This window comes from Ailuropoda melanoleuca, chromosome 8 (assembly GCF_002007445.2).
Source record: "Ailuropoda melanoleuca isolate Jingjing chromosome 8, ASM200744v2, whole genome shotgun sequence".
NCBI lineage: Eukaryota > Metazoa > Chordata > Mammalia > Carnivora > Ursidae > Ailuropoda > Ailuropoda melanoleuca.
Window position 1 is genome coordinate 72,568,415 of NC_048225.1, and position 26,154 is coordinate 72,594,568.

Below are 26,154 nucleotides of genomic sequence, written 5' to 3' on the forward strand. Positions count from 1 at the left end.
CATTTAAGATTTACTCTCTTAGCATCTTTCAAGTATACAACATAGTATTGTTAACTATAACCACCAGCCATGCTGCACATTAGGTCCCCAGAACATACTCATCTCATATATTAGGTGTATATTAGGTACATAGCTCCCCCTTAGTTCTGTACATTAGATCCCCAGAGCTCATCTTGTAACTAGTTTGTACTTTTTCAACAACAGCTCATTTCCCAGCTGCTGCCAACCAACCAGTCTACTACCTGTTTTTACCAACTGGGTATTTTTAGATTCCAAATGTAAGTGATAGCAGACAGTATTTGTCATTCTCTGTCTGACCCTAAGGGTTCATCCACGTTGTTGCAAATGACAGGATTTCCTTCTTTTATATGACTAATATTCCATCTCATATATATGCCACATTTTCTTTGTCCATTGGTTCATAGGTAAACACTTAGGTTCTTTCCATGTCTTGGCTATTGCGAATAATACTGCAGTGAACGTGGGAGGTACAGGTCTATCTTCAAGATAGCGATTTCATTTCTTTCAGTTATACACCTAGAATAGGATTGCTGGATTATATGATAGTTTTATGCTGAATTTTTTGAGAAACCTCTATACTGTTTTCCACAGTGGCTGCACCAATTTTACAGCCCTAGCAGAGTGCACATACACTCCCTTTTCCCCACATCCTCACCAGCACCTGTTCCCTTGTCTATTTTGATAATAGACAAAAATTCCAGTAGGTGTGAAGTGATACTTCACTTTGGTTTTGATTTGCATTTTCCTCATGATTAGTGATGTTGAGCACCTTTTCATGTGTTTTTGGCTGTGTATACTTTTGGAAAATGTTTATGTAGGTCCTTTGGCTATTTTTAATCAGATTATTTGTGGGTTTTTTTCTTGTTACTGAGTTATATGAGTTCTTTATGTATTTTGTATATTAACCCCTTATCAGATATATGGTTTGCATATATTTTCTCCCGTTCTGTAGGTTTCGTCTTCATTTTATTGGTTTCTGTTGCAGTGCAGAAGCTTCTGAATTTGATCTTTGCTTTTGTGGTTTGTGCTTTTGGTGTCCTATCCAAAAAAAATCACTGCCAAGACCAAGGTCAAGGAGTTTTTCACTGTTTTCTTCTAGGGTTTTACAGTTTCAGGTCTTATGTTTAAGTACTCAATCCATTTCAAGTTAATTTTGTTTTATTTTGCCTGTGAACATCCAGTTTTCCCAACACCATTTATTGGAAAGATTGTGCTTTCCCCATTGAGTATTCTTGGCTCCTTTGTTGTGAATTAATTGACCATATATGTATAGGTTATTTTTTGGGTTCTGTATTTTTTTCCCATTGTTCTGTGTGTCTGTTTTTATGCCAATACCATACTGTTTTGATTACTGTAACTTTGTAATCTAGTTTAAGTCAGGAGGTGTGATGCCTCCAGATTTGTTTTTCTTTCTCAAGATTCTTTTGGCTGTTTGGAGTCTTCTGTGGTTCCATACAAACTTTAGGGTTTTTTTTTTTTTTTTCTATTTCTGTGGAAAATGCCATTGGAATTTTGATAGGGATTGCCTTAAATCCATAGACGGCTTTGGGTAGTGTGGAGACTTGAATAATATTTAGCCTTCCAATACACGAAATTGGTATATCTTTCTGTTTATTTGTGTCTTCTTCATTGTCTTTCATCAGTATTGTGTAGATCTCAGTGTATAGATCTTTCACCTCTTTGGTTAAATTTATCCCTAAGTATTTTATTGTTTTAGATGCTATTGTAACTCAGCATGAGATAGTTTATTGTTAGTATGTAGACATGACATGCAACTGGGGATATTTGTTGATTTTATATCTTGAAACTACTAAATTCATTTATTAGTGCTAACAGTTTTTTGGTGGCATCTTTAGGGTGTTCTATATATAAGATCATGTCATCTGCAAACAGAGACAGTTTTACTTCATCATTTCCAATTTGGATGCCTTTTATTCTTTTTCTTGCCTAATTGTTGTGGACAGGATTCTAATACTATGTTAAATAAAAGTGATGAAAGTCCTTACTTTTCTTGTTCCTGATTGTAGAGGAAAAGCTTTCAACCTTTCACCATTGAGTGCGATGTTAGCTGTTGGCTTGTCATATATGACCTCTGTTATGGTGAGATATGTTCCTTCTGCATTCAATTTGTTGAGAATTTTTATCATGAAAGATATTGAATTTCATCAGGTACTTTTTTTGCATACATTGAGATGATCGTATGATTTTTTATCATTCATTATATTAATGTGGAATATCACATTTATTGATTTGTGTATACTGAACCATCCTTGTATCTCAGGGATGCATTCCCCTTGGTTATGGTGTATGAGCCTTTTAATGTGCTGTTGAATTCGTTTTGCTCGTATTTTGTTTAGAATATTTATATCTGTATTTATCAGAATATTGGCATGTAGTTTTCTTTTCTTGTAATATCCTATATGGCTCTGGTATCAGGGTAATGCTTGCCTCAGAAAATGAGTGTGGGCATATAGTCTCCTCTTCAGTTTTTTGGAGAGTTTGAGAAGGATTGGTGTTTATTCTTCACATGTTTGGTAAATGATTAAAGCCCCTGAAGCCGTCTGGTCCTGGGCTTTTTGGTTGCTTTTTAACAGTTTTTGATTACTGATTTAGTCTCCAGAAACAAAAAAAATTACTTGTTTTTGGCCTATTCAGATTTTTTATTTTTATTTTTTGTGATTTTGTCTTGGTAGGTTATTTGTTTCTAGTAGGTTGTCTAATTTATTGATATATAACTGTTCAGTGTATTCCCTTATAATCCTTTGTCTTTTTGTGGTCTCAATTATAATATCTTTCATTTATAATTTTTATTTATTTGGGTCGTCTTGGTTTTTTTTCTTGGTAAGTGTAGCTAAAGGTTTGTCAATTTTGTTTATCTTTTCAAAAAACCAACTTTTAGTTTCATTGATCTTTTTTTTTTTTTTTTTAAGATTTTGTTTATTTATTTGACAGAGATAGAGACAGCCAGCGAGAGAGGGAACACAAGCAGGGGGAGTGGGAGAGGAAGAAGCAGGCTCATAGCGGAGGAGCCTGATGTGGGGCTCGATCCCATAACGCCGGGATCACGCCCTGAGCGGAAGGCAGACACTTAACCGCTGTGCCACCCAGGTGCCCTTCATTGATCTTTTGTATTGTTTTCCTAAATTTTGGCCTTAGTTTGTTTTTCTCTTTCATTAATATATTAAGTTCTGTTGCTTATTTGTGATCTTTCTTTTTTCTTAGTGTAGGCATTTATTGCTGCAAAATTCCTGCTTATAACTGCTTTTGCTGCATCCCATATGTTTTATTTCTATTTTCATTTATTTCAAGACATTTTTAAATTTCTTCTTGGACCCACTGATTGTCCAAGAGTATGTTATTTAATTTCCACATGCTGGTGAAATTTCCAGTTTTCCTGCTGTTAATTTCTAGTCTTATACCATTGTGGTCAGAAAGGTACTTGGTATGATTTAATTCTTTTAAAATTTGCTAATATTTGTTTGTGATCTATCATGATTTATCCTGGAGAATGTTCAATGTGCACTTGAGGAAGGTCTGTCTGCTACTGTTTGATGGACTGTTCTGTATATGTCTAAATCTTGATCTGAAGTATAGTTCATTTCTAATGTTTTCTTACTAATTTTCAGGTCTGTATAATTTATCCATTGTTGAAAATGGGGTATTGAAGTCTGCTACTATTGTTTTTGTTGTTTGTTTCTCCCTTTAGATCTGATATAATAATTTTTAAAAAATGTTTGGAGTTCGCTTCTCTGTCTTTTGGCTAAGATGTAGTGTAAAAAATGTTTAGACATTCTAGTAGATATCTAGTGATATCATGTTGTGGTTTTAAGTCTCTGTGCTGTCTAATTTTGCATGTTCATCTGTATGTCACAGACTTTCTAAACTCACTTGTTAGTTCCAGTATTTATATTGTCTCTAATTTTCTGAAGACATGGTACGGAATTCTCATTATTTTTTTAAAAATGTATGGCAGAATTCACCAGTAAAGCCATCTGGGCCTAGAGTTTTCTTTGTGGAAAATCTAACTGCAATCCCTTAATAAAAATAGACTCTGTATTGAGTAAATTTTGTGTAGCATGTGTGTTTCAGGGATTTTGTCAGTTTCATCCACGTTGAATTATTGGCATAAAGTTGACCATAGTATTCCCTTAATGTTTAGGTATTGTAGAATGTGTAGTTAGTGATTGATGTCATCTTTCTCATTCCTCATATTGGTGGTATATATCCCCCTGTCCCCTTTTTTTCCTTGATTAGTCAGGCTACATGTTCATTAATTGTATTTGTCTTGTCAAAGAACCAGCTTCTAGTGTTTTTGTTCGTGTACTTTTTTCCCCCTGTTTTTCTGTTTTCTTTTGTTTCGTTGATTTCTGATCTGATATTCATTATTTCCAGTCTTCTGCTGACTTTGGGTTTCATTTGTTCTTCTTATAATTTTTTTGATTGCAAGCTGAGGTCATTGATATGAGACCTTTATCTTTTCTAATATAGGTATTTTAGTGCTATAAGTTTCCTTCCAAGTTCAGAGTTAGCTGCAACCCATAAATTGGGTTATGTTGTGCTTTCATTTTCATTCAGTTCAAAATACTTTCTAATTTATTGGGTAATTTCTTTTTTGGATATCTGTTATTTTGTAGTTTCCAAATATAATGATTTTCACTTAATTTCCATTTTGTGGAATACATGTTCTGTATTAGTTGAAATCTTTTAAAAATACTGAGATTTGTTTTATGGCCCATAAATATTTTCTATATTGGTAAATATTTTTTGTGTACTTAAAAAGAATGTATATTTAGGGTGCCTGGGTGGCTCAGTTGGTTAACCATCCGACTCTTGATTTCGGCTCAGGTCATGATCTCGGGGTTGTAAGATCGAGCTGCATGTCAGGCATGGAGTCTGCTTGAGATTCTCTCTTCTCCCTTTCTCTCTGCCCCTTCCCCCCCTGTGCACACATGCTCGTGCTCTCTAAATAAATAAATAAATAAAATCTTAAAAAGAAAAGAATGTGTATTCTGCTGTTTTTTAGTTGTTTCAGATGTGATAGTAAATCTGGTCCATGCTGTTCTGTCTTGACTGAAAGTGGAAGTCTGTTTTTCTCTTTAATTTAGATACAGTTCATGTACCATAAAATTTACCCATTTTATGTATGCAGTTCAGTGTGGTTTTATTTTTAGTATATTCATAAAGTTGTACAATCATCACCACTGTCTAGTTCCAGTACATTTTCACCATCTGAAAAAAAAAAGTCCATACCAGTTATCATTCACTCCCATTCCCCCTCTACCAAGCTGTTGGTAGTCGCTAATCTACCTTCTGTCTCTACAGATATGCCTAGTCTAGACTTTTAAAATACATGGAATCCTATAATATATGGCCTTTCAGACTGGCTTCATTCACTCAGCATAATGTCTTCAGAGTATTTACGTGTTGCAGCACATATCATGATTTCATTATGTGGCTGAATAATATTTCATTTTATGGATATTTTGTTATGATCAAATGGATAGTCACATTTTGTTTATCCATGCATTAGTCGATAAATGTTGGGATTGCTTTCACTTTTAGCTCTTAGGAATAATGCAGCTATGGGTTTTTGTGTACAAGTTTTGTTTGGTACATGTTTTTAGTTCTCTTGGCTATATCCCTTATTGTGGAATTGCTGGGTCATAGGGTAACTCTGTTTCAGTTTTTGAGGAACTGCCAAATTGTCTAGTGACATGATTTTGTGTTCCTATAAGCAACGTATTAGGGTTCCAATTTTTTGACACCCTAGCTAACTCATTATTTTCTGTTGTTTTTTTTTTTTAAATTATAGCCATCCTAATGGGTGTGAAGTGGTACTTCATTTGGTTTTAATTTTTGTAAAGATTGATACCTGTGTTTCCTTCTAAGAGTTTTATAGCTTGGAGACTTAAATTTAGATTTTTTAAATCATTTTCAGTTCATTTTTGTGTATCGTATTCCTTTCTTGGGTATATCCAAGTCCCAGCACCATTTGTTGAAAAAATATTCTTTCTCCATTGAAAGGTCTTGGAACCCTTATCAAAAATTACTTGAACATAAATGTAAGGGTTTATTTCTGGACTCTCAGTTCCATTCCATTGATTTATGTGTCTATGATCCTGGCAGTGCCATACAGCCTGATTACTATAGCTCTGTAGTAAGTTCTTTTAATTTTTTTCTTTCTTTCTTTTTTTTTTTTAAGGTGGCCTTGTTTTATGTCTCTGGGTATAAATGAATGAATTAAAGTAAATTTAAAGAATAAAACATAACGACTCAGACATTTCATTGTGAGTTTACAGAATATTGTGTTTGCTAAATGGTAGTTATGTATTTTCGGTAGGTTAACCGGTAAATACTCCTTACCATAGACACAGTTTTATTAGTGATATAAATTTTGAATCATCAGTTAACTGATAGATGGCATACTTGTTTATATGTCCAGTTTACTTAAATTTATTTTTTGCTTTCTTTTTAGGTTAATACAATCTGTTGGAATGAGACTGGAGAATATATTTTATCTGGCTCAGATGACACCAAGTTAGTAATTAGTAATCCTTACAGCAGAAAGGTAAAGTGGCTTAAAATAAATCTGTTATTTAATGAGAAAAATTAAGAAGCTAAAAATTAAGAAATTGTAAATAATTATGGAATGGGCATTTTAATTTATTTTGCTCAAGGTAGTTATGTAATTTGAAAATTATTACATGACTGTCCCTTAATCTTCTTAGGAAAACAGTAGATTTCACCCAGCTTTTGACTCTAGTAAATTTAAATATGCTTCATTTTATCCACGTGGGTAAAATTGCCAAAAGCAACATTATCTCAGTAAACCGTTCTTGAGGGGAAAAAAGACAATGTGATTGCTTTTTTCTTTCATGCTCACAAAATCTACTCTTCAGCCAAGTGGTTTAAGAAACATTTTATCAGTTGCAAAAACAGTATCTAGGCTCTGGTTGAAATGCTTCATGATATTTAATACCATAAACTGGCATAATCATTTGAGTTTTACGATTATGTAATTAGGATTATGTTCTGATTTTATTGGCTCTTCTTCTCTGTATATGGAGAAACTATACACCTATTTTTGTATCAGTGAGAACTTGGTAGATTGGCAAACCAAACTTATTTAATAGTAGCTATCTTACAGAATAAATTATTCACATATTTCTTATTTTTCCACATTTAAACAGTTAAGATATTTGAATAAATGGTTGTGTTCCTTCAGCCTGAATGAGGTTCATATTGAAGATGTCCTTGATTAAAAGACTGGTCATAATTTAATTTCAGAGAGAGCTTTACTTAATTGTACTGACTTAGCAAAGGAAACTTGAGGTTTTCAAATACTAGTTGTGTTAGGTCTGCAATTATTAGGTCTTTTAAGGTGCTTGCACCCAATTCCACCCTGGAGCTTAGGGCCTGGCTTGGTTGCACATGGAAACATTCTGATTCCCCAAGTGTGGAAGCTCTGAAAAAGGCCAAAAAACTGTCGTCTTGGGTTTTAATGGAGGCTTCATTACACAGTCATGATTGACTAAGTAATTGGTTACTGACTGATTCACCCTCCAGCCCCTCTCCCCTCCCGAGTTCCAACTCTCAAATCTCATGATTGCTTCTTTTTGCAACCAGTCCCCACACTTTGGTGGGGTCCAAAAGTCACCTTCATTAATAACAAGACACCCATTTCACCTTTATGTCTCTGAAGCATTTCAAAACTATTGATGAAGACCATATATATATGAGAAATGTGTTTTGATCATCTGGATGACCAAAGGTATATTTCTTATAAATCATTATATTATACTAGGACAACTTTTTCCTTACAGTAGAGGAAATTTCCTGGAATGATGTATATGTGGAATGGTCTTTGACCATTTACTATCAGAGTTTTAATGCTTACGGTATTAATAGCAATTGACTAGACACCAAAGGAATAATCTTTTTGTTTTTGAAAAGATGTAGAGCTTCACTCTTTAAAACATAAAAATTTAAAAAAAATTAACTGTAGTAAAATACACATTACTTTTAATATTTCTATTCAGTGACATTAAGTGTATTTACATTGTTGATACTATCACCACATCCAGCTATAGAACTATTTTGATCTTAGAAAACTGAAACTCTGTACCCATTAAACAATAACTCCTTTTTCTTCCCTCCTCCCTTCCCTTGGCAACCACCATTCTTTTTGTCTCTTATGAATGTGACTACTCTAGATACCTCATATAAGCATTTATACAGTATTTGTTTTTTTGTTGCTATTTCATTTATCATGATGTCCTTAATATTCAAATATGTTGCAGTATGTGTCAGATTTTCTTTTTTCTTATGGCTGAATAATATTCTGTTGTATGTGAATACCACATTTTGTTTCCATTCATCTTTCAATGGACACTTGAGTTACTACTTCTACCATTTTGATATTGTGAATAATGCTGCTATGAACATAGCTGTACACATATCTCTCCAAGTCTCTTCTTTCAATTATTTTGTGACTATACCCAATAGAATAATTTTTAGAAGATTTTGTTTCTTCATTTGCTTATTTTTGGAAAAAGGACATTCATTGTGATGCATGGTTCCCAATAGAATGTATATTTGAAAAGTGATTACTCTTTCTCTTTTCCAGTTTAAGAAATGAGTAATCAAATAATATTTTTAAAGAGTTTAAATATAACAAGACTTTATCTTTTCACATATTGGTCTTAATAGATCTAAATTTGCTATTGTATAGGAATATTTAAAAAAATTTTAAAACGTAGGTGATTAATTACATAGGAAAAGAAAGTGTTTTGATCCTGAGTCAAATATTACCTGTTCTTAAAGTTTGACTCTCTTCTTAGGTCCTGTGAGTTCAATGAAAGATTAATTTAATGTAAATAAAAGTTTTGAAACACTTTTTTTTTTAAATAGAGTTAAGGGATTGGAGGTGTTCCTTATTAATGGTAACATATCCTAATTTTATATATGGTATGTCTCAAAAATATACAAGAGAGAAGTTTCTTTTTCCAACAATTACAGTCTAGTTTATTTGGACCAGTCCTTCCACTGAGAACAACTAAAATATTCTTGATTAAAGACTTTTTAAAAATTGTCCTAAAAAAATTGTCCTAAAAGTAACAAGAAACTTGCCTTGATAGTAAGGGATTATCAGTCCAAAATGGAAGGGAAAAAGTGAGTCCAGAAGAAGTGAGCATGAAAGCTACTTTCTCCCTGAAGATGTTTGTCAATCCAAGCATTTATAAACTTTAGTCTTGATGGCCTGGAAGGTCAAGGTGGACCAAAACAAAGCTCAGGACCCAAATGAAGTATGGATTCCTATAGCAGACTCTCCACAGTATGCTGGGACACTCCCTTCCCCAAAAGGGCCACCTCCTTAAGGTACAGATGAAACCGAAGGAAGGTAACCTTGTAATATCTAATATAAAAGAAATCCTGAGTGTACCGCATATGCAAAATTTTTCTTGATTTGGCTTCAGCCAGCTACCTGTAAGTTCTCAGAGCATGGCATGTTTCTTTACTCTGTGTTTTTGCATGCACTGTTCTTTCTTCGTGGGGTGTTCTCCTGCTTTGCCATGCACCTCCCACCTACTTGGCAAATTTAAATCCATCCTTCAATTCTTGGCTCTTAGCTGTCGTATACCTCTCTAGTTGCCCTAGGCAAATGTAGGCACTCCTTCCTGTACTCATCGTACTTTGTGGATGATTAGATTATTATATTATGTTTGTTTGCATGTTGCTTACCATTAGACAGTAATTTCTTTGGGACAATGACAGTTTTTTTCTTTTTTGTTTCCTCGACACTTAGTAGTTTACCTGCCACATAGTAGGTGCCCAATAAATATTAGTAAAGGAAAGGCAAGGAACTTCTGTATTCAATTTCTTAGGTAGGGGTGTGGGTTGAATTTAGAGAGGAGTCATTTTTACCAAGAGATTGAAGAACCAATATTTTCTATCTGGGTACTCCTGGACCAAGCTTAAGGTTTATTTTATTTTATTTTTTTATTTATTTCTGTGAGAGAGAGAGCTAGCATGGGGGGGAGGGTCAGAGGGAGAAGCAGACTCCCTACTGGGTGGGGAGCCCGATGTGGGACTCAATCCCAGGACCCTGGGATCATGACCCAAGCTGAAGACAGACGCCTAACTAACTGAGCCACCTAGGTGCCCCAAGCTTAAGTTTTTGGAAGCATTGTATGTGACATGATGAAAGAGGAAAGAGATACCTGCTTGGCCAGCGAGATTAACCTGATGATCAGTAAAGTCATAGATGTTACAACTAGTTCACATTCACATTTATTACTAATTCCAGTTATCAATATGTCATTTACATCGTCAATTAAGTTACTCTGCCAACTTCTACCTCTCTAGGCCATTATTCTTAGGTGTTTTCTGAATAAGTATTTTAATGCATTGATTCAAGGAGAGCACAAATAAGAAAATAAATCCAGCTATCAAAAATAATAACCATCTGCAATTGCATATCATTTTTTATTTTTTTCCCTTTTTTTAATTAAAGATTTTATTTATTCATTTGAGAGAGAGAGAATGTGAGAGAGAGAATGAGAAGGGGGAGGGTCAGAGGGAGGAGCAGACTTCCCGCTGAGCAGGGAGCCGGATCGGAGGACTCTATCCTGGGACTCCAGATCATGACCTGAGCCTAAGGCAGTTGCATAAAACTGAACCGCCCAGGCGCTTTGCATATCATTTTTTAAAAAAATCAACCTTATCACTGTTTACCTTTGGTAGAATGCATACCTATATTGATTGTATAGTTTCAGTTTTGACAATTAAAAACAAATTCTAACCTTTGTTGGAATTACTAATTGTATATACATGAGTACTTTGTTCTTCCAACAATTATCTATTAATAAATCAGGGAGAGAGTGGTTCAAAATGAAATTAACATGATGGGCAGTGGTCAGACAGTAGGCTTGATAGGCAGTATTAAGGAGTTTACATTTTAGTGTAATTGAAATAGTTACTGGAGTGTATTAAACATGCAGATGATATGATTTGCATTTTTAAAAGATAGCTCTGGCTGCTGTTTGGAGAGTAGAGTTTGAGTAAGATCAGAAATAGGAGATAGGAGGCCATTGAATCATAGCAGTGAGAAGAGATGTTGGTTTAGACAAAGATACTGGCATCGAGGTGATGAGATGTAGTTTGGAATGTATCTTGGACCTGAATTTGCTGGTGGATTTTATATATTTTATATTTTATGTGTGTGTGTGTGTGTATACAGTATATATTTTACTGTTTTATAGTGGATGAGGGAAAGAGATGTGAAGGATTATTCTTTAGTTTTTGGCTTGATCAACTGTGTGGGTGAATATTGCTGCCATTGAGATGAAGATGGAGAATACTGGAAGGGGAGTAAGTTTGGAAGAAGACATCTGAAATCAAGAGATTGGTCCAAAAGGAAAGAGCTTCAACTCTTTACTCTTTAAATCTTGATTACATTAATAAAGAAACCCCATCTCAATTTGTGAATAATATGTGATATGTCAGTACACATATTAGTGTATCGAGCTCTTTTGTTTCTGAAGCTAAATGGAAATAAATCATGAACTGTTAATAGTAATGTCTGCTGAATGTGACTAAAGCAAAACCAAAGGCCTGTCAGATGAAGAAACTAATACATACACTATGCAGTGACTTTTATATAGTTAGCTACTTGGTAAACCATGCTAAAATAGCTGCCAGAGTTAAAGGTCATGATATCTGTCTTGTTTAAAGGCTTTACATTAATTCTTCTCTGTGTTATTTTTTATACCTTAGTCTTACAGATCTTAGTGTCTTACACTTGAGGAGAGGAATAAAAGATTTTAAAATATTTCACAGACAGTTTTATTCTCCATTGACTTTGGTTGATGCAGGTGCAAAAGACACCCCCCTTTTTTATTTGACCCTAATTATATGTGCATTATATGTGTGAGATTTACTGTGGAGTAATTTATGGTACTCAGCAAATCCTTATTTTGGCTATAACCCTGTAACCTAGGTCTTAAATAAAATGAAGTGACTTAAATATTCAAAGTGGTCAAGGTAAATAGCTGCTATATTCATTACAGATGTATTTTATGATTTGGTGTGGTAGTCTCTGATAAGAATTTGGCAGTTAGTGTTATATAGTAAATACTCACTTAAAACCAAACCCAAAATAAAGTTGAAATATATTTTTCCTAAGTTTGTTTTAAAATTTTAAAAAGTCTGGAAAAATTGAAAAAAATAATACAGTGAACATCCACAAATAGGTTTTTTTTTTTTAAAGATTTTATTTTTATTTATTCGACAGAGATAGAGACAGCCAGCGAGAGAGGGAACACAAGCAGGGGGAGTGGGAGAGGAAGAAGCAGGCTCACAGCAGAGGAGCCTGATGTGGGGCTCGATCCCATAACGCCGGGATCACGCCCTGAGCCGAAGGCAGACGCTTAATGACTGAGCCACCCAGGCGCCCCGGTATATGATTTTCTATATGATGATGTACACACATAATACATACACATGTGTACATTTATGGTCTGTATTCAGATTTTCTCTTTTCTTTATACTGTCCAATACATGCCTCTTTCGATCCAAGCTCCATCCATCATTTCACGTAGTTGTCTTATTTCCTTAGTCTCTTTTAGGATAGTTCATTCAACTGTTTGGTCTTTCATGATAATAATATGTTAGTTGTTTTACCATTTTATTAATATAGAAGAACAGTTGTTATATAGAATGTTTCTCAGTTTGGATTTGTCTGATTGTTTCTTCATGAATAGATTAAAATTAAAAACATTTTATTTTATTTATTTTTTAATGATTTTTTATTATGTTATGTTAGTCACCATACAGTATATCCTTAATTTGTGATGTAGTGTTCCATGATTCATTATTTGCATGTAACACCCAGTGCACCATACAATATGTGCTCTCCTTAATACCCATCACTGGCCTATCCCAATCCCCCACCCCTCTCCCCTCTGAAGCCATTTTAGCTAAGAATTCTCCACAGGTGGCATTGTGGTACATGATATTAGTTTGTTCCCTTACTGGTAATGTTAAGTTTGATCTCTCCATGTTGTAGGTATGTTTACCCTTTGCAATTAATAAGCTGTTTGTGAAGTGATATGTTGAGACTGTGTGAATATTCTTTTTCATAACAATCTTTCTTACACTGGTTTTAGTGTTGATTCTTGCCTTAATCAGTTGTTAAAATGTAGTTACAAAATAGTGATTTTTAATTGTCAGTCTTTCTACATTTATTAATTGACATTGTTTTGTAAATAACATTTCCTTTGTCCCTTCCACTTCTTTGAAAAAATCACTTTGGGATTATAGGTTTTTTTAAATTCAGTATATTATAATTTGTTACTGATAATGCTTTTTGATGCTTAAATTACCCCAGTTGTTCGGTGGGGCATTTAAAGCCAACTTTGTCTGTATTTTGATGTATTCTTACTTTTTGAGCACATTTTTTAAAGCACACCAGATTCCCATTGCATTAAATTCTTGTTGTACATACATTGTGGGGACGTACCATAATTTATTCAATAAGTCTCCTGTGCTTTGCTGTTATGAATAGGTCATTAAATAACTTTGTGCATTTTTTCTTGTATAGACTTGACTGGTCAAAGGGTAAACGCGTGTGTGGTTTTGTGAAGTACGGCTAAATTCCTCTCTATTAGTTTTGTACCATCTAGTTCTCCCACCAAAAATGGTGAAGAGCCTGTTTTCCCGTAGGCTCACTTACATGTGTTGTCAAACTTGAATTTTTGCCAATCTGAAAAGTGAGAATTAGTTTCTCACTGTAGCTTCAGTTTGCATTTCCCTTTTGAACAAAGTTGGTTATTTTCTCACATTGTTAAAGGCCCTTCGTATATCTTTTTGTGGACTATGTATTCAGATCTTTTGCCCATTCAATTAAAAAACCTCAGATTTTGTTAAGTTTCTTTCTCTCAATTTTTAAGCACTATTAGGGAAATTTGTTCTTTATCTTCACCGTATGTTGCAAATATTTACATATTTTAAACTTTATTTCTGTCACGGGAATTCTAGTCTTTGTTTATTTTTAAAGATTGTATTTATTTGAGAGAGCACAAGTGAGGGAGCACAAGCAGGGGGAGTGGCAGAGGGAGAGGGAGAAGCAGACTCCCTATTTAGCAGGGAGCCCAATGTGGGGCTCGATCCCAGGACCCTGGGATCATGACCTCAGCGGAAGTCAGACGCTTAACGGACTGAGCCACCCAGGCACCCCACAGTCTTGAAATATAATTAAGGAAGGAAATGTTGGGACTTCTGCTGTAGTTTCATCTTACCATTTCATGATTCATTTAAATTCGGTTTATTTTTATTTCTTTATCCTGGAAGGGAATAACTAAAAATCATATAGTAAACAGTTTCAAAAGTAAGTCAGGGGTGCGCCTGGGTGGCTCAGCTGGTTAAGCATCTGCCTTTGGCTCAGGTCATGATCTCAGGGTCCTGGGATCGAGCCCCACATTGGGCTCTCTGCTCAGCAGGAAGTCTGCTTCTCCCTCTCCCTCTGCCAGTACCTCTGCTTGTGCTCTGTTGCTCACACTCTCTCTCTCAAATAAATAAATAAAATCTTAAAAAAAGGGGCGCCTGGGTGGCACAGCGGTTAAGCGTCTGCCTTCGGCTCAGGGCGTGATCCCGGCATTGTGGGATCGAGCCCCATATCAGGCTCCTCCACTATGAGCCTGCTTCTTCCTCTCCCACTCCCCCTGCTTGTGTTCCCTCTCTCACTGGCTGTCTCTGTCTCTGTCGCATAAATAAATAAAATTTAAAAAAAAAAAAATCTTAAAAAAAAAAAAAGTTGGTCAGGGTGGTCCTTTCTTTCTCCCCACCCCTGTACATTCTCTCCAGTCCTAAAAGTAATTTGTATGAAGTCAATTACCTGAGAAATATAGGAAAATATTTTATAAATAATGCAAATCATCTATTCTTGTCTGTTTCTCTTTCTCCCTAATGAGTCAGATATACCAAATAGGTGGAAATATATATATTTAGTTTTCACAGCACTGTCCTGTTAATGGTACTTACTCTTCGTCACATCTCAGAGAGAAAAAAAGAAAATATGTGTGATTCTGATTTTTTAAAAAATTATATTAGTTTGGAATCAAATGAAAATTTTTTATTGAGATAGTAAGAATGTTAATGAGAATTTATTCCTGGCTATGATTATATTAAATATGAATGTTTCTTTCTAGGAAATAATAAATTACCAAGAACAACTTTCTCTGTGTTTTAGGTTTTGACAACAATTCGTTCGGGGCACCGAGCAAATATATTTAGTGCAAAGTTCTTACCATGCACAAATGATAAGCAGATTGTGTCCTGCTCTGGGGATGGAGTAATATTTTATACTAATGTTGAGCAAGATGCAGAAACCAACAGACAATGCCAATTTACGTGCCATTATGGAACTACCTATGAGGTACAGTATTACTGTGATTTTATATATATATATATATATATGTATGTATATGTACATATATATAAAACAGCATATAGTTGTATTTTATTTTCCCATCCATTTTCACAGTTTTGGCTTCGAACTGGAGATTTTAGTCAATTTATATTTATTGTGAGTAGTGATACATTTGAATCTATTCATTTATCATACTGTTTTCTATTTGTGTGTGTGTTTTTTTTAAATTTCCTGTATACATTTCCCTCATCTTTTTGTCTTCCTTTAAAATTGCTTGAGGATTTTGCTTTTTGTTTATTTTGTTTCTGCTACTTTCATGGAAGATAGACATTCATGTTTCAGAAGAATAATTAACAAAGCCTGAAATCAATAAATACCTTTGCCCTTCTCCTGAATTAAGCACCTTAGAACATTATAATCTCTTTATCCCTTGTCCAATTTTACATGCTTATATTGTTCTGAATATAGTTATATCTTTTCTCTCATAAGTTAAATATTATCATTATCTCATTAGCTAGTATTTGTTTAGATTTACCTACGTATTTACCCATACCTTTGGCTCCTCTACCACAGATTGTCCTTATAGGGTCACTGTGTACTTAAAGTACATTCTTTCCAGTTCCTTCAGTGAGAGGTTAATAGAAACAATTTTCATTTCCTAGTATTCTTCTCTTTTCTTCATTCCTTCCTTCCCTTTTCATCTCTTTCCAGAAAATGAAGAATTTTATACCAATCCGTCAAGGGTAGTTTTGCTGGATATTTGCTGGATATCTAGTTTGATAGTTATTTTATTTCAGATGACACTCCACTGTGTTCTCACTTTATTGTTAAAGTTGAAAGCTCAGTCATCAGTCTATCTGTGGTTTCTTTATAGTTAATTTGTCTCTCTTCCTTGGCTTCTTTTAATTGTATTTTTCTTTGCTGCTTTTTTCCCTTCATTAATGTCTCCACAGTGTAGTTAGGTTTGGATTTCCTTTTTATTTGTCATACTTGGAATTTATTGATGTTTTTGGTCTGAGAAATTGGCGTCTTGAAAAAATGTGGGAAGCTTGCGATCAATAGGTCTTTGGTTATTCTTTACCTTCTCCATTTTTTTCTCTTGTAATTCTGATTTGATGTATGTTGAGTTTATTCCATCTATCATTAAACTTTGTTTTTTTTAATTGAAGTACAAAACACATAGGAAAAGTACATAAATCCGAAGTATATAGCTTAGTAAATTATCAAAAAGTAAATCTATTAATGTAACAACTACCTAAGGTCAAGAAATATAAAAGCATTAAGTATCCCAGAAGCCCTCTCATTCTGACTTCTAGTAATTTGTGAAATTCATCCATGCTGGGTGCGGTTATAATTTGTTCATTTTCATTGCTGTATAGCATTCCATGGTGTGAATGTCCCATGACTGATTAATCTCTTCTACTGTGATGAAAATATTAAATTTGATTTCCCACTTGGAGAACATTCCTTTACATGACTCTAAGTACATAAATGCATGCACTTCATTGGGTAGATACTAGAAGTAAACTTGATTGGTCATAGGACACCTATTTGTTTATTTTAGAGGTATTACCAAATAATTTTCCAAAATAATCATAGCAACTTATATTCCTGCCAATAGTATATAAGAGTTCCTATTGTTGCTCATTGCCAACAATTGGTATTATTAGTCTCTAATTTTGGCAACTTACATAGTGTCATCTCATGGTTTCAAATGCCCTTCCCTGTTGATGCTGCTGATGTCGTGCATCTCTTCATGTGGTTATTGGTTATTTGGATATATTCTTTTGTCAGGTGCCTATTCAGATGTCTTTCCTAATCTCCCCATTGGATTTGTCATTTTATTTCATTTTTGACTTATAGGAGTTTCTTTTTTTTTTTTTTTAAGATTTTATTTATTTACTTGACAGAGATAGAGATAGCCAGCAAGAGAGGGAACACAAGCAGGGGGAGTGGGAGAGGAAGAAGCAGGCTCGTAGCAGAGGAGCCTGACGTGGGGCTCCGATCCCACAACGCTGGGATCACGCCCTGAGCCGAAGGCAGACGCTTAACCGCTGTGCCACTCAGGTGCCCCTTGACTTATAGGAGTTTCTTAATCTCTTTTGCATATGAACCTGTCTTTTCCTACTCTGTGGCTATATTTTCACTTTCCTAATCGTGTCTTTGGACGAACAAATGTTTTAAAGTTGTCTAATATTTCGGTCTTTTCCTTTATGATGAGTCCTGGTCAAAATATTTTTTCATATCTTGAGATTATGGAGATATTCTGTTTTCTCTTTTAAAAAGTTTATTGTTTTGTCTTTGCGTTTAGATCTTATAATTCACCTGGATTTGATTTTTGTATTATTATGAAGTTGGAGTAAACTTTTTTCCTCCATATGGATTTTTGTATTAACCTAATTTATTTCTTGGAAAATTAAATCAGAATCCCAAATAGCATACAGATGAAGAGGCATTCTCTAGAAGGACATTTTAACAGTATATACCCATTTGCCAAAGGTGTTTTTTGCTGAATACATATACATTGTAGTTGAAATAGAATATTTTTTCAAAACTGAAACTCTATCCATTGAACAGTTCTGCTCTTCCCTCCTCCCTCCGCCCCTTACAACCTCCATTTTACTTTGTTTCTGAGTTTGCTTGTTTTAAATACCTCATATAAGTACAATCATGCAGTGTTTGTATTTTTCTGACTGGTTCATTTTAGTTAGGATAATGTCCTCCAGGTTCATCTATGTCAATCTATGACAGGATTTGCTTGTTTTCTAAGGCTTAATACTTTCCCATTGTATGTATATACCATATGGTCCATTTACTTGTCAGTGGACATTTGGGCTGCTTCTACCTATTGGTTATTGTAAATAATGTTTCAATGAACATGGGGGTGCAAATATCTCTTTGGGATCCTGTTTTAAATTTTTTGGATGTATATACTCAGAAGTGGGTTTGCTGGATCATATGATAATTCTATTTTTAATTTTTAAAAAATATTTACTTATTTTAGAGAGGGAGAGAGTGCAAGCACGGGGCGGGGGAAGGGAGAGGCAGTGGGGAAGGGAAAGGATTTCAAGCAGTCTCCCTGGTAAGCTTGGAGCCTGAGGCAGGGCTGGATCCTACGGCCCTGAGATCATAACCCAAGCCGAAATCAAGAGTTGGACGTTCCACTGACTGAGCCACCCAGGTGCCCCTTATTTTTTATTTTTTAAGGATCCTCCTTACTGTTTTCCATAGAGACTGTTCCATTTTACATACCCAGCAACAGTGCATAAGGGTTCCAATTTTTCCACATTCTTGTCAACATTTGTTATTTTCTCTTTTTTTCAAGAGTGACCATTTTAATGGGTGTGAGGAGATATCTCATTGTGGTTTTGATTTACATTTCCTTAATGATTAGAGATGTTGAGTATCTTTTTGTGCTTGTTGGTCATTTGCATATCTTCTTCGGAGAAATGTCTGTTGAAGTCCTTTACCCATTTTTAATTGGATTGCTTTTTTGTTCTTGTTGAGTTAAAGAGGTTCTTTATATATTTCAGGTATTAATGCCTTATTGATTTACTGTTTGCATGTACTCCCATTCCGTAGATTTGTTGAAGATAGCTATTGTAAATGAGATTGTTTTCTTAATTATCTTTTCAGATTGTTCATTGTTAGTGTATAGAAAGAACTGATTTTTGCGTGTTGATTTTTGTAACCTGCAGCTTTGCTGTATTCATTTACGAAATAAACAGTATTTTGTATGGGATCTTTAGTGTTTCCTACATACAAGATCATATCATCTGCAAACAAATAATTTTACCTTTTCCTTTCTAATTTCAGTGTTTTTTCTTTTTTCCTTGACTGATTGCTCTAGCTGGAACTTCAGTACTATATTGAATAGACATGATGATAGTGAACATTTATCCCTTGTTCCCGATCTTAGTGAATAAGCTTTCAGTGTTTCACCATTGAATATGATGTTAACTGTGAGATTCTACATATGGTCTTTATTAGGTTGGGGTAATTTCCTTCCATTCCTAGTTTGTTGAGAGTTTTTATTGTGAAGAAGTGTTGTGTCAGATGCTTTTTTGGCATCAGTTATGATGATCATATGGTTTTTGTTCTTCATTATGACATGTTTTTGGGTTTTGGGGTATGTTGTTGAAGAGTTTTACATCAGTATTCATCAGTGACATAGTCTGTAGTTCTGTGTTCTTTTAGTATCTTTGTCTGGTTTTGGCATCAGGATAAAGTTGTCCTCATAGAATGAATTTGGAAGTGTTCCCGTTTCTTCAGTTTTTTGGGAAGGATTGGTGTTAATTCTTTAAATATAGGTAAAGTTCCCCAGTGAAGCCATCTGCTTCTGGGCTTTTTTTGTTGTGATGTTTTTGATTACTGATTCAATCTCCTTCCTAGTTATAGGTTTGTTCAAATTGTTTATTTCTGGGCACCTGTATGGCTCAGTTGGTTAAGCATCTGCCCTCAGCTCAGGTCATGATCCCAGAGTCCTGGGATCAAGTCCCGCATCAGGCTCCTTGCTCAGTGGGAGCCTGCTTCTCCCTCTCCGTCTCCTTCTCCCTCTGCCTACTGCTCCCCCTGCTTGTGTTTGCTTGCTCTCAGTCAAATAAATAGATAAAATCTTTTAAAAAATTATTTATTTCTTCATGATTTAGTTTATGTTTCTAGAAATGTATCCATTTCTTCTAGGTTGTTCCATGTGTTGTATAATTATTCATACAAGTCTCTTAAGGTGCTTTTTATTTCTGGGGCATAATTTCTGATGTCTCTTCTTTCATTTCTGGCTTTTGTTGAATCTTTTCCCTTTTTTTTCTTATTCTAGGTAAGAGTTTTTCAATATTGAAGATATTTTTAAAAATCCAACTTACTTTCATTGATATTTTTTCTATCTTCCATTTCCTTTATTTCTGCTTTAGTCTGTTATTTTCTTCCTCTTCTAACTTTGGGTTTCATTTATTGTTCTTTTGTTAGTTTTTTGTTTTAAAGATTTTATTTATTCATTTGACAGAGATAGAGACAGCTAGCGAGAGGGAATACAAGCGGGGGGAGTGGGAGCGGAAGAAGCAGGCTTCCAGCAGAGGAGCCTGACGTGGGGCTCTATCCCAGAACTCCGGGATCACGCCCTGAGCCAAGGCAGACGCTTAATGACTGAGCCAGGCGCCCCTCTTTTGTTAGTTCTTTGAAGTGTAAAGTTAGATTGTTGATTTGAGATCTTATTTTCTAATGTATGTGTTTAATGCTATGAACTTCCCACTTGGTAGTGTACTATTTACGTTTAAAGTAGTTACTGATAGAGAAGTACTTACTATTGCCATTTTACCTATTTTTTTCCCCCAGTACATCTTATACTGATTTTGTCACTCTTGTTTTTATGTTTCACTGATTTTTTTTTCTAGTGACATCCTTTGATTCTTTTGTGCGTTTCCTGTAGATTTTTTTCATTGTGGTTAAAATAAGGATTACATAAAACATTTTATAGTTATGGTAATTAATCCTAAACTGATAACAAATTAACTTCAATCACACACAAAAACTACTCCTTTATATCATTCCCCCACTTTATATTACCACTCACAGATTACATCTTTCTGTATGTTGTATTCATTGACATAGTGTTGTAATAATTTTTGATGCTTTTATTCTTTAAATTCTATGCCCAAATTAAAAGTGATCTATACATCACTATTTATAGTATTACAGTTTTCTGTATTTGTCTGTATATTTACCTTTATCAGTGACATTTATATTTTTATATAGTTGTGTGTTGCTATCTAGAGTTTTTTGTTGTAACTTGAAGGATTCCCTTTAGCACTTCTTATAAGGCAGGTTTTGTGGTGATTGTGACTCCCTCAGCTTTTGTTTGTCCAGGAAGGTCTTTATTTCTCTTTCACTTTTAAAAAACAATTTTCCTGGATATAGTATTTTCGGTTTGCAGGGTTTTGTTTTTTGTTTTTTTCTTTCAGTATTTTGAATATATTATCCCACTCCCTTCTGGCCTGTAATGTTTCTTCTGAGAAATCCACTGCCTTATGGGAGCTCCTTGTACATGATGATTTGTATTTCCCTTTCTGCTTTCAAGAGTCTCTTTTTGACTTTTTTTTTAAATAAAGATTTTATTTATTTGAGAGAGAGAGAGAAAGCCCAAGTGGGGGAGGGGGAAGGTGGGCAGAGGAAGAGGAGAAACAGGCTCCGGGCTGGGCAGGGAGCCCAACATGAGGTTTGATCCCAGCACCTTGTTATTGTAACCTGAGCCGAAGGCAGATGCTTAACTGACTGAGCACCCAGGTGCCCCTCTCTTCAACTTTTGACAAGTTGTCTGTGATATGTCTCAGTGTGTACCTCTTTGGGCTCATTCTATTTAGAGTCCTTTGAGCTTTTTGAGTGTGGATGTCCATTTTCTTTGGGAAGATTTAGGAAGTTTTCAGCCATTATTTTTTCAAACAAGCTCTCTGCCCCTTCTTTTTCTCCATCTGGAACTTCCATGTATATTGATTGCTCAGCTTGTTGTGTCCTGTAAGTCCCTTAGGGTTTTCTTCACTTTTCTGCATTCTTCCTTTTAGTTCCTCGGACATGATAATTTCAAGAGTTGTCTTCAAGTTTGCTGTTTCTTTTTTCTGCTTGATCAAGCCTGGTGTTGATCCCCTCTCATGAATTTTTAAAGTAATTATTATATTCTTCAGTTCTAAAATTTCCATTTGGCTCTTTTTTCAAGTTTTTATGTCATTGGTGATATTCTCATTTTGTTCATGCATTGTTTTCCTAGTTTCATTCAGTCATCTGTTTGTGTTCTCTTGTAGTGCATTGGGCTGCTTTAGGATGATCAATTTATAAATTCTTAGGTAATTCATATATCTTATTAGAGTCAGTTTCTGAAGATTTATTTTGTTCCTTTGATAGGGCTGTTACACTGTATGTTGGTGTGTCTTGTTTGTTGTTGTTGTGATTTTTGCTTTAAAGAAAACAGCCATCTCTCCTGGTCTTTATAGATGGGTTTTGTGCAGGGGAAGGTATTCACCTGTCAACCCAGCTAGAGATTCTGGAGATCCCTTAGACTTTTTAAGACAATGTTTCTTCTCTGGTCTTGTGTGTATGTGTAATTTTCCATTTAGTGTGATCTTGCTCCTTTTCCTGTCTGCAATACTGCAGGTTTTTTGGTGCTTCAGTGAAGTCACTGAACTCTTTTATTCTCAAGATATGTCAGTTTTATGAATGCTGAGTCAAGCAAGACAGAAACTAGTCCATTGGCAGCCTTTCTCCACCTATAAGCTGGAGTGTTGAACAGACATTCCACCTTCTTTTTCCTTTCCAGTGGAGAAGCTGCAGGTTGGGCTTTCTCCCTACCCCCCACCCCCAGTATTGAGCTGTGTTGCCTTGGGGGAGGTGCTGAGATGATTAAAATGAAATTTTCTCACTCCTTTCAATATGACTGTACTTGGCTTTGAACTTGACTGGTATACTGCCTTCTTAGCTTGTCTTTGGCATTTTCATAAAGGCTTTTTGACTTTTTTTTAATTTATTTTTTTGAGAGAGAAAGAGAGCATGCACGAGTGGGGTTCAGGGGCATCGATGGAGGGGCAGAGGGAGAGAGAATCCCAAGCAGGCTCCCACACTCAGTGTGGAGCCATCCTTGGGGCTTGATCTTACAACCCTGGGGTCATGACCTGAGCCAAAATCAAGAGTCCAACATTTAACCATCTAAGCCATCCAGGTGCCCCAAGGCTTTTTGACTTACGTTATTATTAAAAGTCTTTGTTTCTGTAGAGGAATGAGTTGAGGCTTTCTGTTCTGCCATCTTGCTGACATCACTCTCTTTCCATACGGATTTACCCACCATCTTTTATTGAAATATTGGTTTTATTCCCCATTGGTATTCAGCATGCCATTAATTGTAAATTAAGAATTCATATATATATAGATCATCTCTGTAACCTATTTTGCACGTTTGGTCCATTTCTACTTTTTGAAGTACCAAATTATTTCAATTGTCGTAGCTTTGTAATGACTCTTGACATTTAGTAGAGTACATTTTCTTGTTCCAACTTAAAGAACATTTCAACTATTCTTGATTTTTTTGTGTTTCAACATAACTTTTCAAACCAGCATATTAGTTTCCAACAAAAAACAGTTTGCTGGAAGTTGGATTGTGATTATACTGAATTTAAAGATAAATTTAGGGCAAACTACTATCTTACAATTATTGTATATTCCAGTCTATGAGGACAATATATTTTTGCATTTATTAAGGTTTTTAATTTCTCTCAGTAATATTTTATAATTTTTATTGTGGCATTACTGTACAAATTTCCTTAAATTTTTTTTTTTTAAGTATTTGGTATTTGGTACTATTGTAAATGCTATCTTTTTAAGTATTTTAGTTTTTAAATGTTGCTGGTATAAAAAGTACAGTTGACTATAATATTTTAAAACTAACAGTCTTTTTATTCACTTATTAATTCTCATAATTCAACTATAGATTCTTTCAGATTTTCTATCTACACAGTCATATCTTTTTTGCATTATGACATTTTTCTTTCTTTATTTTCAACCCATATACCTTTTGCTTCTTTTTCTTGACTTACTGCATTGGTTAGTACCTCAAATGTGATCTTTAAATGAAATGTTGATAGCAGATTGCATTTCTTAGTTCCTGATCTCACAGGGAAAGTTTTTCCCTTTAGGTCTCATATTTGCAAAAGTATATTTCATAGATGCTTTTTATCAGATTAAGGAAATTCCCTTCTGTTACTAGTTTGCTAAGAGTCTTTATCTAAAAAAGATGTTGAATTTAGAAAGTTCTTTATTGAGGCTTAATTGACATCATAAACTGCATAATAAATTACATAATCTGGTAAGTTTTGAAAATTTATTGTCCCCTAAAATCATTTCCATAGTCAAGATAATGGATATATCTGTTTATCCAAGAATTTCCGTATTCCCATTTTTATTCCCTCTCTCTTAAGTAAGTCCCTACTTACCCCACATTCTTGGGAAATGACTGATCTTTCAATTACTGTAGATTCGTTTATATTTTTTGTAGAATTACATACGAATGAGATTATATAGTCAAACCATATGTATTCCTCCTTTGGTCTGATTTTTTTTCACTTAGCATAATACTCACATTTGGGATTCATTCATGTTGTTTAGAGTATCATTAACTAGCTTTTTATTTCTGAGTTGTATTCCTTTAGAGAATTATATCACAGTTTCTTTATATTTCACCTTTGGATGGGCATTTGGGTTTTTTCTAGTTTTGGGCTGTTGCAAATAAAACTATTTTGAATATTTGTATTTGAATATTTGTCTTTGTGTGGACATGTACTTTCATTTTTCTTTGGTAAACACCTAGGAATAGAATGACTGAGTTATATTAGAAGAATAAGTTTAACTTTTTAAGAAACTGCTGGACTGTTTTCCAGAGGGGGTGTATCCCATTATATTTCTATAAGCAGGGCCTGACAGTTCCAGTTGGTCTGCATCCTTTTTAACACTTGCTTTGGTCAATCTTTTTTATTTTAGACATCCTAATAGATATAAAATGGAATCTCTTGTGTTATTAACTTTTATTTCCCAATTATCTAATGATGTTGAGCATACTTTTTATGTGCTTGTTTATCATCTTTATATATTTGGTGAATTGTCTGTTGAAGTCTTTTGCCCATTGTCTTAGTGGTATTTTTATTTCTCATTATTGAGTTTTGAGGGATTTTTAAAATATATTCTGGATAATTTTCAGGTATGTGATTTATAATTTTTCCTCCTGGATCAGTAGCTTGTCTTCTCATTTTCTCAATATTGTCCTTCCAAAAGAAGTTCTTAATTTTCAGGAAGCCCATTTTATCAAAGTTCTTTGTTTTTATGGACCAATGTTATATCTAAAAATCTTTGTTTAACCAAAAGTCACAAGGTTTTTTCCTAGAAGTTTTATAGTTTTATGTTTTACCCTTAGATCAATGATCCATGTTGTGTTAATTTTTTAAGAAAGTATGAAGTATTGCTTGAAGTTCATTATTTTGCATATGGATACCCAGTTTTCTGACACTGTTCTTTCTCCATTGAATTTTCTTTGTACCATTAACATAAATCATTTGGCCATATGTATTTTCATCTATTTTTGGTCAGTACCTATTCTCTTCCTGTGATATATCATTAAGCCCCTATCACACTATCTTAATTACTATAGCTTTATAGTAATTCTTGAAGCCAGTATAGAAGTCCTTTGTTCTTCTTTTGCAACATTACTTAAGGTATTTTAGTTCTTTTGTATTTCCACGTAAATTTGATAATCAAATTGTCATTTGTAATAAAAATCCTGCTGGAATTTATTTGAAATCTATATATGAATTTAGGGAGAATTGACCATATTAAATCTCCCAATCCATGAACACAGTTTATCTCTGTTATTTAGGACTTTAATTTTATTCAGCAATGTTTTATAATTTTCAATGATGTGTCTTATATATCCTTAAGTATTTTATATTTTTCATATTATTGTAAATGTCACGGTTTTTAAATTTTCAATTTCTAATGGTTTTGTTGCTAGTATATAGACATACAGTTGATTTTTATATATTGACCTTGTATCCTGCAACTTTTCTAAATTCACTTATTCTAATAAATTTTTTTTTAAAGATTTTATTTATTTATTCAACAGATACAGAGACAGCCAGCGAGAGAGGGAACACAAGCAGGGGGAGTGGGAGAGGAAGAAG

The 26,154-nt window shown here is 34.3% G+C and overlaps 1 protein-coding gene across 1 annotated transcript in view; it reads left to right on the forward strand.

The window, feature by feature from the left end:
- DCAF6 (DDB1 and CUL4 associated factor 6) overlaps positions 1-26,154 on the forward strand; it is a 135,362-nt gene that overhangs the window by 24,807 nt on the left and 84,401 nt on the right. Inside the window, 2 exon segments of the mRNA XM_034666687.1 lie at positions 6,497-6,589; positions 15,269-15,454. Of these exon segments, the coding sequence (XP_034522578.1) occupies positions 6,497-6,589; positions 15,269-15,454 (279 nt within the window).